The 13,280-nt window shown below is 41.8% G+C and overlaps 1 protein-coding gene across 2 annotated transcripts in view; it reads left to right on the top strand.

The window, feature by feature from the left end:
* The window catches only part of LOC124615917 (aromatic-L-amino-acid decarboxylase), a 220,179-nt gene extending 214,267 nt beyond the window's left edge, over positions 1 to 5,912 (top strand). For both annotated transcript variants that reach the window (XM_047144098.1, XM_047144097.1), the window contains exons 11-12: positions 4,438 to 4,638; positions 4,858 to 5,912. In XM_047144098.1, coding sequence (XP_047000054.1) covers positions 4,438 to 4,638; positions 4,858 to 5,064 — 408 coding nt within the window. In that variant the 3' untranslated portion in view covers positions 5,065 to 5,912. The remainder of the gene's footprint in view (positions 1 to 4,437; positions 4,639 to 4,857) is intronic.
* The last annotated feature ends 7,368 nt before the right edge of the window (positions 5,913 to 13,280 follow it).

The following is a 13,280-nucleotide window of genomic DNA, read 5'->3' as shown; positions in this document are numbered from 1 at the left end:
GTTTGAGAGTTCAGTAAAATCACACCTGCACCCAGGTCCGCTTGTGGTCTGAGTACTTTGTCCATGATTCACACTTCAATAAACAGTTGCTTATGATTCATAAGCACTGGACCTACACATCTGACATCACTGTCGATGTCCGCAGATGGGAATGGGGGAGGGAGGGGGCCGGGAACAACACATAGCACACAAATCCTGCATGTCCTTTTTTCCTAAAGTTGCTGCAAGTCACCTGTGTCTTAGGGCATGTGGCCCTGTCGTGTTGCAAAAAAAAAGACATAATATGCAAGTTGGGAGCATGAAGCACTGCAGCTTTTGCTGTTTGGTCATTGGGTCATCACTGTCCAGTGTAGTGTCGGGGCCGCGTTTGTATGGCTGCTGTGCTGTCCCCCCCCCCCCCCCCCCCCCCTGTCTTTCCACCCCCCCCCCCCTCCTCCTTCTACAAGAACTGACGGACACCCAATGACCAGGAACAGGAGCCACTGGGGTGATTCCACACAAAGCCTCAATCTGATTACCAGCAGTGCAAGATACATCAAAAGATTGAGCAGTATTTAACACTTCAGCCAAAGACGGGTTCTCCCTCTTTAGTACATGTTGACGCATCTCCTTCTCAGGAACCAACTGAATGGTGGCATCATGGACCATAGAATCAGGATGGTAGTCATAATGAGCATTGGTAACACTGTCATTTGCAACTGAGGCCATGTAGTTTGGCTACCTAAGCTCAATAGGACCTGTGGGGCTGTTTGACAATGATAAAACTCTTCAGACACTGCAAAGACATGCACACGTTTACAGTGATAGTTTATCAACCTACACATTTTGTCGAATGAAAGTGACAGATTCTGGGAGCAGGGATAACTGGCACAACAGCTCATAGATCTAAGGAGAACTCCAAGAAAGGAACAAAGCCTTATTCATGTTTGCACTGTGACATCAGAAGCAAGAAAGTGTTGCTGAAGCTGCTGCTTCAAGCTTCTTGTCTTCAGCTGCATTGTCTTAAGGCAGGAAGGGTGTCAGGTGGAAGCCTGCATAGTGAATGTAGCTGTCAAGTTTGTGATAACAACTATAAGAACCTGCTACTGCTTGAAGAGAGATTGGTGCACTGCTTTCAGGAACACAACCACTGAAGGAACATCCGTATTGCCTGAGTGTGCGAAAATGAATCCCATTCTTGTTTCCAGTTGTAATGTGACAATGTTCCCTGCTTTCTTTAATTCTTCATTTGTTTGTCCTCAGTGTCATGTACTGGCTGATGAAATAGGGTGTGGAAGTGCAACTAGTGTCTACTGTAAATGATGTAGCAGACAGATGCACAGTTGCGGTTCATTCTTTTACTTTCACTGTTCACAACCCCCCAATATTACACAGTTACATGGCCAGTGCACTATTGTTTAACTTTTGGTAAGTCTCATTAAAGGTTGCAGGCGCACATCCACATACTGCTACAATAACTTACTGTTGAATATCTACAAGCAGTAAAACATAACCAAAAAGTTCACAGTTCTTGAAGAATAGAAAGTTACATATGGGGCAGACACTGTCATTGTTTTTACACATGGCCTCATTGTGTTACACTTATTTCACAGCTAAGTTGATGCATTGTTGTTGTTGTTGTTGTTGTTGTTGTTGTTGTTTTAACCAACATAGGTTTCTCGTCTGAAACTCGGCTGTTGACTGACTGTCTCGGGACTAAAAATTGGGGCCTTATATATCCTCACAATAATAGGTACTGAAACTACACATTGCTCAAAGTTAAATTTACAGAAATTACAATTAAAATCTAACTCATTAAATTAACTGAACACCCAGAAAATTTCCTTCTTTTTAACAGTTTCTCCTAATATGAGGACTAAGCCAAATTATTTTTTGTGGAGTTAATTAAGGGCTGGCTTCACTAAAATGTTTTCGAATAGAGCCAAATAGATCCTTTAAGAATACAATTAGTTGTTCCTCCAAATATTTATAATTAGTACAGAATTTATACATCAACAATAGAATTTAAGCTATGAAACAGTTACTGATTTCATCCTATAACACTAGCTAGTCATTATCAAAATAAATTTGAAAATCAATTACATACATAAAATTAAGCATGAAATTTGATCTAGTGTTATGTTCTGAAAAACTGAGAGCCAGTCTTTTTCATGTATGAAAATGCAGATTATGCTCAAATATGTTAATGATAATTAGTTAAAAGTAAAAAAAAAATAATTCTAAGGAGGCAGGTGGCAAAACAAGAAGGCAAGTAAAAATATCCCAGCTTGCTTTGTCACAATATCATACTGTAAGAGAGAAACAACAGCATGGCCACGATGAACCAAAGTTTATTCTTCTTCCACTTACAAGCAAACAACAGTTGAGAACATAGACACAAACATAGAAACAATCCAGGTACTTATACAAGCAGTTGCTGAAAATGAGTACAAACACATTATAAGAGCAAGTGCCAGCTGCAATGAACTTATCAAGAGGGCTCCAGTAAATGGATACCGTACCATGTGTACAAGTCATGTGGCCCACTGCAAATGGCCTCTAGTGACCAACCCACTCAGATGCTGCTGGTAGAATACTCAAAGTGTAGTGTGCCAGCGGCCTGGTGCCATGGTGTGTGTCTAAGTATTACATTCAGAGTTACAGCAATGTGTAAATTTTGCAAGTTAATTGAGCTAGTACTGTGTTCATCTCTGATGGTAAAGTTTTTAATTTCATTTAAGGAGTTTTTTGATGGGTTGTCTGACTTAACTATCTTTTATTAAAATATTTTAAATTCCTAATCCAATTACATAATGGAATATCCAGGATGGAATGTAACAATATTATGAAAAGGAAAGTTGCCAGCCACCATAAAGTGGAGGTGCTGAGTCATGGATAGGCACAACAAAAAGATTGTCACTTGTTTTGTTGTGCCTATCTGTGACTCAGCATCTCTGCTGTGTGGTGAGTGGCTACTTTCCTTTCCATAATATTGTGACCACCTTCCATAATAATTTAAGGTAAAAAGAAGTACGTTACTGAATTCAGGGCAAATGGAGAAAAAAACTATCAGACTAGATTTGATAAATGCTGAGTTTGTGTGGATTCACAATTTTTAAGGTTTTCACGTGCATATAAAAAATATATTTGTATATAGTAATACTTTGTATTCAGTGACTGCAGATCTTTTTAACCAAAATATTCTCAAACAGAATCTTGTGAAACATTGCCATCAGGCACAAAGATTGCACTCAGTTTATTTACAGATGCAGTGAACATCCTCTTCAATCATACTCTGGAATTGAAGCAAATTTTATTAAATAGTGATCATTACCAGCTGTTCCAACAGACTTGCCTCTTAAAGTTTCACATCTTATGCTACTAAACTAGTAGCAAACTATTGCCTTAGAAGGTGAACATTCACCAAAAGTGTGCATGAACCATTCCAAACACTAATTTTCGTCAGTCCTACCATAAAATCGTTATGTTAAAATAATCCCTCTACCAACCTCTTACTGCCTCAGTCTAAATGGTGTGTGTGTTGCAAATGTAGGTCTGGAGACCCACACGATAGGCCAGGTAAATTGAAAATTGCAAGAATTGTTAAAAATGGCTGCCAAAACCTTGCATTTCATGGAAGTTAAACAATCAGCAGTAAGCAAGATATAGTCAAAAATTTCAGAATGGTGGTTGTGTACATTTTATTGGTGTTCTTAGAATATTTGTATAGTCCAGCTTGAGTTTCTGGGTAAAGTAAAAGAACAAAGTTTGTAAATGCTATGCTAGGATAAAAAAATGAGGATTGGGGGGGGGGGGGAGGGGGGGGGGGGGCAGTTCTACTTAAAACTGACATGGAAAACTATAATAGTAATAATAATAATAATTATTATTATTATTATTATTGTCGTCATTATTTCTGCAGTCAGTAGTACTGTTTGCACAATACCACGCACTTGCTTTCATGAAGGAAAAACTCTGTATCAGTAGACATACAACCTGTCTCTGCTTTCTGAGCCATTGTGTTTGATATCTAGATGATGATGATAACATTTAATAGTTGATATTGATGACAGACATGGAATAGTGTGTTGGAGGAGGAAATGTGCTGTGTTATTGTCAACATTCATGTACATGTTTTTTTAAAATAATTAGCAATCCTACAATTTTTCACTGAAGACAAAGTGAATCATGTGACTTGCTAGTAATATGGTCTATCCTTATCACAGTATGAAAAGCTACAGCAGAGAAAGAAATAGCAAGTAAGACCATTACGTACCTTCTACTTGCATATGCTTAACCATAAAATCTGTCAAGAAGATACCTCTTAATATGCAAACTTTTTTGGGGTTCAGTGTTCTCTTCTAAATGTGTCAGTCTGTTGGACAATAATAATTTATCTCATCAAATGTGGTAGTCTTGTTTTATTTTTATAGTTCATATGCATGATTTATCTTCCAGCACTGGCAGATTCCTCTTGGTCGCCGTTTCCGTTCCCTTAAACTGTGGTTTGTCATGCGGCTTTATGGAGTGCAAAATCTTCAAGCATATATTCGAAAACACATAGCACAGGCACATGAATTTGAAGCACTTGTGCGTAAGGATGAACGTTTTGAGATATTTCATGAAGTCACAATGGCTCTTGTTTGCTTTCGTCTTAAGGTAAAAATTAAATTTGGTTCCAAGTTACTATTGCTTAAAATTGCATACATAATTTATTTGTGAATCCTTTAGTAGCTATTTTAGTATGTGTTACACACCTATTTAATATGAAACAAAATATTAAATTACTCTGGGTGTGACATATTTTTTAATTTTCTTACCTGTACTAGTTATAACTACCAATTTCTCATGTTCTCATGAAAATTCTTAATGTTACAGGGATCAAATGAAATTAATGAAAATTTATTGAAAAGAATAAATGCTAATGGAGTTATCCACCTGGTTCCATCAAAAGTGAGGGACACATATTTCCTCAGATTGGCAATTTGTTCTCGTTTCAGTGAGTCAAGTGATATTCAGCTATCTTGGAAGGAGATTAGCTCCTTAGCAGATGAAGTACTAGCTGAAGCAAGGCCTGGAAAGTAATTGTACGATACTGTTACACAAAGCTGTAATATTTCGTTCTTAAGAACTTACATAAAGATTAGGTGTAAAGTACAACTGGCACCATCGGATATTATAGCACAATCTTCTTCTATGCATGTTAAAACAGTTGGTGTAGGCCTACACTGATAGTAACTTCTTGGCACATTTTGTATGCATTTACAGACCTTATGAGATAGCATGAAGTAAATAACATTATAACCTATCTTTTATTTTGTCAGGCTCTACATCAGTATTGTGGGTTATAGTTATTTATTTGTGTGTGTGTGTGTGTGTGTGTGTGTGTGTGTGTGTGTGTGTGTTTTCCTTGTTAGTTAAGTATGAGCTTTCATTTATTTTTGTAAAAACATAAATTACTCATTGATTCTCAAGATTTAGGTATTACCCAAATTAAGCAAGACTCTTCATTAACTTGCTGTAGAAAATGCCAAGATCATACTTTTAGAGTGCGAGCATATACCTTAAATTACAGGTAACAAGAGAGACCAAATAGTGGACCAATTTCACTGATACAAAGTATTAAGAATATGGTATTTACAATAATGGGCCTACCAATGCTTTTGCAAGATAGTGAGTAGTTTAAAAAAAAAGCTATGGCTTGTATCTGTTAACTGTAGTTCTCAGATTTTATTTTTCATGCATGTTCCTAGTGAGTGTGCCAGTCTGCTCGTTCTAGTTGATGTATTTCAAATCACCTGACACAGGGTATACACACACTGAATATTTTATTTTTTTATGACTAATATATGTATATGTAAATTAGAGTAATTTTATGTAATTATTTATGTACAAACGCTCAAAGTATTGTATTAAAAATGGGTCCAATTAAAGTAATTGTGTATTCTTGTAATTATCTTCTTTAATTTAATGTTAAACGTAAGAGTTTGTAAATAATTTTTTTAATCCAACAGTTGTGTATATATTCTTAAAATGTATTGAGCAGACTGAGTTAAATTTTTGGAGATAAATGGAAAACAATAAAGCTGTGTTAGAAGAAGCTTACCTTTTTTAATTCAGTAAACAGCCAACAAAAATTTTCAGATGGATATAACAGGAAACCAGAAGTAGTATTTTTCACTGACAATCATCACATCCATCTCCACCTCTTCTTATATTTGGATCTGTTAGTTCATTCCTCAAATAGGAAAGAGCGATAGGTTGGGTAACATAAAGGAGGAGCAAGTCAGATATCAGGATGAGAGGGACAACAGAGGTTTCTCTTTCATCATGTGGTCTGGTTAACTTACTTTCTAAAGAAGTAACTAGTAGTTCTGAGGCACACTGGATTTTTTTATTACTAGGCTGTAAGATATCTATTTGCTTACTTGTATCAATCATGGCCAAGTTTCTCACTAAAAAGAGCTGTATTGATATAACCAAAGCAATCAGACCAATGTTTTGCTCAACTCTGAGTGGGCATCTTACTCTCAAAGAACATGTATCAGAAGACTAAAACTGGGACCATGTGCTTACCAGTACATGTGCTATCAAAATTGCCACACTTGTGATTAAAAATTTTCACACACAGTTAGTTCTAATGGACATGAAAAGGATTCAAAAGGAGACACTGACTTCATAGAACTGAAAGGTTATATAGTCTCTAGTACATGTCACATTCCTAACATTTATACAAATACACACGTAGTGATGTTCACTCTTATTTTGGCTTGTTATACTTATCTGATGCAACCACTGCTTTTACTGGTCTTCGCTAATGACTCACTTCTAACACTGATTAATTCTCAATATTGTCCTCTAACACTGCAAAATTTAATGGTATGGGAACATGATGCATATAGAAGTATACTGAACAAACAGTTCCACAAATATCTGCACATAAGTACATACATTTATGTAGTCGGACGTACGTACATGACATGAGATATGAATGCAGACTGAATGAATTAACATGGCGGCTCAGATGAGCGATCTATCAATGCCACACGATCCCCCCAAGGGGTCGGGGTGGGCAAGCATTATGGCATGAGCTAAAGAAATGTTTAGTGCATTGAAGGCCTCCAGCATAGGTGCAGTCCAGCAAACCAGTTTGAGTCCTGATGTCTGTTCACCTGACGGCGAGTCCATCAGTGGGGCCTTCACAGCGGTGGCCCCGTCAGAGTTCTTTGTAAGTAGTCGGGGGTGGCAGAGATGCGATCGCCTGCACACAAGATTTGGGAGCTGTATTCTGTCAGTGGAGATGGTGTAACCCAAGAAAAAGACAGAAGGCTGATGCAGTTGGAATTTGTTTTTTGTTGACCTGGATGCCATTGGAGTTCAAGGTCTGAAGGACCATGGATAAATGATATTCATGTTCCTCAGCTGACTTGCTGAAAATGAGTATGTTGTCCCGGAGTCAATGAAATGCTGCCACATTTGTGCCATGTTTTTCAGGTGGAATGGCGTGAAGTTGTATTGGACCAAACCAAGCGGTGTGATAATAGCTGTTTTAGGGGTGTCGTCTGGTGCTACAGGACTCTGGTGGTAGGCACATTTACAGTCAATAACACTGAAGATTGTAGTGGCCGATAACATATGAGTGAAATCATTTATGTTAGGCACAGGGTAATTGTCCATGACGGTACGAGCTTTTAAACGTCTGTAATCGCCACACATTCAGAAAGAACCATCATGTTTGAGGACTAGGTGAATTGATGAAGACCAGTTGCTGTCTGACGTTTGCGGAATACCTGCCTCCAAAAGTTTGTTAATTTGCTGCCAGGCTGCACATAACTTAATAGGGTTGAGGCGTCTAACGTTGTGCCTAATAGTAGGGCTGGCAGTGGTAACTATCTTGTGCATCTTCCGTCAGTGACTGAAGAACCAAGAACTGCACACTAGGCTGATCATTGTCCTGACACAAAATTTTTGGACGAGTAGGGTGCAATGAGGCATAGCCATTAGCACGAGTGAGAAAGGACAGCCTGAAAGTCACATGCCTAGTATGTGAGCATGGCGTGTGTTTGTTTGGAGAGGGCAGCTGTGCATGCAATGGGTCAAAAGGTGCAGCAACTGTCTGCTGTCAACCTTGCAGTTGATAACCAGTGCAGACAAGAGCGGCGTTAGTGTCACACGTGGGATAATGATGGTCACCGAGTCATGTGGTTGGTATGCGAGAGAGGGGGAATGTTCATCAACACGTGGGGTGGCTGCTTGCCTGGGTGGTGGGTGGTGGGTGGTGGGTGGTGGGTGGTGGGTGTGGCGGGTGGTGGGTGTGGCACACGTGCGACTGTCATTAGAGGCACTGTTTGAAACACATGGCACTGAACATGGTGACTGCGTTGGAGGTGTGGAGTCTACTGGATGCAAATCGTCACATGCAGTTAATGTTTTTGGACTAACCTGAGTGTCCGAGCTGGTGTCGGCCAGAGAAGCTTGACTAGGTGACGGAACTATGGACTGCAGTTTCAACAGTGAAGTACAAGCCATGATGAGCTCATTGTAAGTGTGTGCTATGTGTTGTTTCAGCTTGTCATTTCAGGATGGAGTTGTGCCACTGAGTTGTATTCTGACAGTAGAATAGTGATAGGTCACAATGTGACAGGGTGGAGCACTCGGGTACTAACACACATGTCGTGAGGGGAAACAGTGTGTGGAACATAAATGCAGGAGCACAGTATCTGAGTGTTAGTGGGATGGTGTAGCACTGAGCCCTGAACTATGTTCGGAGAGAGTTTGTAATGGGACAAAAAATCTATACTGAGAATTGATTAATCGATGTCAACAACATAGAAAATCCACAGAAAACACAGAGAATGAGATAGGAGCACCATAACTTTGGCAGAGCCTGAGGTTTGTAATGTCAATGCGTTGACAGCTCGTAGAAGTGACTTCATTGGTGAAAAGATGGGGGGTGTAACCATTGATGTAGGTATAATAGACACGTCACCGCCAGTGTCGACCAGGAAAATGAGCCATGATGAAAAAATGCCTGTCACGTACAAAAGACCACTCAGCAGGGCAGACGAGTGGACAGAGTGCAATATATGAGGATGCCTGTGATGTTCCCCAAAGAACTCGGTGTCTTTTAGGTCCTACGGTCAGTGTTCGGGTGCTAGCAAGGTAACTGGCACTTCTTAGCATTATCACCGAAAACCTTGTGGTACCACCAGTATGGATGAGCCGGATGTGGTGGTGGTGGTGGTGGTGGTGGTGGTGGTGGTGGTGGTGGTGGTGGTGACTCCAGCAGCAGAGCCGGCTTGTCCTCGCCAATTTGTTCTGGCATGTATACCAGCACATATGATGGGTTGGCGATCCTGGAGTGATCGGATGGTGGAGAGAGCGAGCAGATGCTGCCAGGTGATGTAGAAGGTGGAGCAAGCCCTGCCTCTGCCAGCGGATGGCCGGTAAGCGGGAGCAGTTGTGCCAAGTAGCGATGAGTGGTGATCTGGCTGGCATTGTCGTAGCAATGAATGCAGTTGGTCTACTATGTGGAGACAAGAGCCAATTGACTTGAAGGAGTGCGGTAGCAGGTGGATCTGTTGGTCAGTAGGCAGCTTGGCAGACCACATCCCTCACAGTGTGACGTCCAGCATGGTATGTTCATTCACAAGTAACAGAAGGCGGTGCCAGACTTGTGATGGGGTTCGGTCCCCCAGCTGTTCCTCATACAAGATCTTGATTATTAATTCTTGTGGTGAACAGGCAAGGTGTTCTGTGATCATCATCTTAGCAAACTTGTATTTCAGTGGAGCCAATGGCAAGAGGAGTAGATAGTAAATTAAGTCTGAATGATCATGGAGGTGTGTGACAAGGCACAGGAATTTAGAGTTGTCATCAGATACATGATGCAACTCGAAAAGATGCTCGACAAGCACAAACCATGACACTCGGTTGTCCTTGTATAAAGTTGGCAGCATTGGCAGACGACCTGGGGGTGGGGGCAAACACGGCTTCGGTGTCTCTTGGAAAGCTGGCTGGTCCATGGCAGGAGAGGCTATACAGCGGGCCGGCGTGGTAGGCGTGGATGTGTTTCTGGTGAAAACGTCTGTAGCAATGGCGGGTTGCATTGTCCTCGATGTGTTGCGATAATGGCGGGACTGCACATCACACGACAGTAACTGTTGTTGTGGCCTGTTGAGAGTCAAAGTATGTGTGTGAATGTAGATCACTTTGAGCATTACATAATCGATCGGTAGGTACACAGTTCTGAACATTATTCACTTCACATGTTGGCGAGCACAGTCCGGTGACACAGAACCCAAGTCCATTGTTTGTGTTAGCAGTGTAGCACTCGACCGTTGTAGAGCGACAAGGCTTGAGGTTAACATGGTTGATGGCTGGAGATGGTGAATCACTGTGAATTAATGTAGAACCGGCCTTTGGTGAAGGAATGAAGAGGTCTGGCAATTGTTGCTGGGCTTCCACATCTTCGAACAAAGCGTTGGGTGAGGCGGCCATGGCGGTGTGTGCTTAACCTGTTGATGCTACAACACCTAGCAAGGAAGTCACGGAAGATGTGCAAACTTCGGGGTCACCAGTATGGGAATGTGATGCGTATAGAGGTATACTGAACAAACTGTTCCACAAATATCTGCACATAAGTATATATATTTATGTAGACAGACACAGATACACAACACAAGATACAATTGCAGGCTAAATGAATTAATGTGGCGGCTTGGATGAGTGATCTAAAGTCAAAGATTGTGTTGTTCATGGTCGATATGACCTATTATCGCCACAACAGATTTATCAAAATTCTCACAGCGTGTCGCTATGAATCATCCAACCACATCTGACATCCAGCCACACCTCTCCACTACTCATTGCCTTCCACACCACCCATAATGTTTGGTAGCAAACAAAGCACCTCAATCTCTGGAGGTTCCCCTGGTGAACGGAAAGCCTCTCCAGTTTGTCTGACGAACCGGTTTCAGGCTCTGTCTCAGGCTGATACTGATCTTCGGCCTGACATGGCTGCTTGTCCTGTTCCAGAGGTTGCCCCTCAGTCTGCAAGATCCGGGCAGTCGCAGAGGGTGGGCTTACTGGTAGTTGGGAGCTCCAATGTCAGGCGCGTAATGGGGCCCCTTAGGGAAATGGCAGCAAGAGAGGGGAAGAAAACCAATGTGCACTCCGTGTGCATACTGGGGGCAGTCATTCCAGATGTGGAAAGGGTCCTTCTGGATGCCATGAAGGGTACAGGGTGCACCCATCTGCAGGTGGTCACTCATGTCGGCACCAATGATGTGTGTCGCTATGGATCGGAGGAAATCCTCTCTGGCTTCCGGCGGCTATCTGATTTGGTGAAGACTGCCAGTCTCTCTAGCGGGGTGAAAGCAGAGCTCACCATCTGCAGCATCGTCGACAGGACTGACTGCGGACCTTTGGTACAGAGCCGAGTGGAGGGTCTGAATCAGAGGCTGAGACGGTTCTGCGACCGTGTGGGCTGCAGATTCCTCGACTTGCGCCATAGGGTGGTGGGGTTTCGGGTTCCGCTGGATAGGTCAGGAGTCCACTACACGCAACAAGCGGCTACACGGGTAGCAGGGGTTGTGTGGCGTGGGCTGGGCGGTTTTTTAGGTTAGATGGCCTTGTGCAAGTACAGAAAGGGCAACAGCCTCAACGGGTGCGGGGCAAAGTCAGGACATGCGGGGACCAAGCAGCAATCGGTATTGTAATTGTCAACTGTCGAAGCTGCGTTGGTAAAGTACCAGAACTTCAAGCGCTGATAGAAAGCACCGAAGCTGAAATCGTTATAGGTACAGAAAGCTGGCTTAAGCCAGTGATACATTCTGCCGAAATTTTTACAAAGGTACAGACGGTGTTTAGAAAGGATAGATTGCATGCAACCGGTGGTGGAGTGTTCTTCGCTGTTAGTAGTAGTTTATCCTGTAGTGAAGTAGAAGTGGATAGTTCCTGTGAATTATTATGGGTGGAGGTTACACTCAGCAACCGAACTAGGTTAATAATTGGCTCCTTTTACCGACCTCCCGACTCAGCAGCATTAGTGGCAGAACAACTGAGAGAAAATTTGGAATACATTTCACATAAATTTTCTCAGCATGCTATAGTCTTAGGTGGAGATTTCAATTTACCAGATATAGACTGGGACACTCAGATGTTTAGGACGGGTGGTAGGGACAGAGCATCGAGTGACATTATACTGAGTGCACTATCCGAAAATTACCTCGAGCAATTAAACAGAGAACCGACTCGTGGAGATAACATCTTGGACCTACTGATAACAAACAGACCCGAACTTTTCGACTCTGTATGTACAGAACAGGGAATCAGTGATCATAAGGCCGTTGCAGCATCCCTGAATATGGAAGTTAATAGGAATATAAAAAAAAGGGAGGAAGATTTATCTGTTTAGCAAGAGTAATAGAAGGCAGATTTCAGACTACCTATCAGATCAAAACGAAAATTTCTGTTCCGACACTAACGATGTTGAGTGTTTATGGAAAAAGTTCAAGGCAATTGTAAAATGCGTTTTAGACAGGTACGTGCCGAGTAAAACTGTGAGGGACGGGAAAAACCCACCGTGGTACAACAACAAAGTTAGGAAACTACTGCAAAAGCAAAGAGAGCTCCACTCCAAGTTTAAACGCAGCCAAAACCTCTCAGACAAACAGAAGCTAAACGATGTCAAAGTTAGCGTAAGGAGGGCTATGCGTGAAGCGTTCAGTGAATTCGAAAGTAAAATTCTATGTACCGACTTGACAGAAAATCCTAGGAAGTTCTGGTCTTACATTAAATCAGTAAGTGGCTCGAAACAGCATATGCAGACACTACGGGATGATGATGGCATTGAAACAGAGGATGACACGCATAAAGCTGAAATACTAAACACCTTTTTCCAAAGCTGTTTCACAGAGGAAGACCGCACTGCAGTTCCTTCTCTAAATCCTCGCACAAACGAAAAAATGGCTGACATCGAAATAAGTGTCCAAGGAATAGAAAAGCAACTGGAATCACTCAATAGAGGAAAGTCCACTGGACCTGACGGGATACCAATTCGATTCTACACAGAGTACGCGAAAGAACTTGCCCCCCTTCTAACAGCCGTGTACCGCAAGTCTCTAGAGGAACGGAGGGTTCCAAATGATTGGAAAAGAGCACAGATATTCCTGGTCTTCAAGAAGGGTCGTCGAGCAGATGTGCAAAACTATAGACCTATATCTCTGACGTCGATCTGTTGTAGAATTTTAGAACATGTTTTTTGCTCGAGTATCATGTCGTTTTTGGAAACCCAGAAT

Source organism: Schistocerca americana, chromosome 5, assembly GCF_021461395.2.
Source record: "Schistocerca americana isolate TAMUIC-IGC-003095 chromosome 5, iqSchAmer2.1, whole genome shotgun sequence".
Taxonomy (NCBI): domain Eukaryota; kingdom Metazoa; phylum Arthropoda; class Insecta; order Orthoptera; family Acrididae; genus Schistocerca; species Schistocerca americana.
Note: the sequence above shows the minus strand (reverse complement) of the source record. Positions and strands in the feature narration are given on the sequence as shown.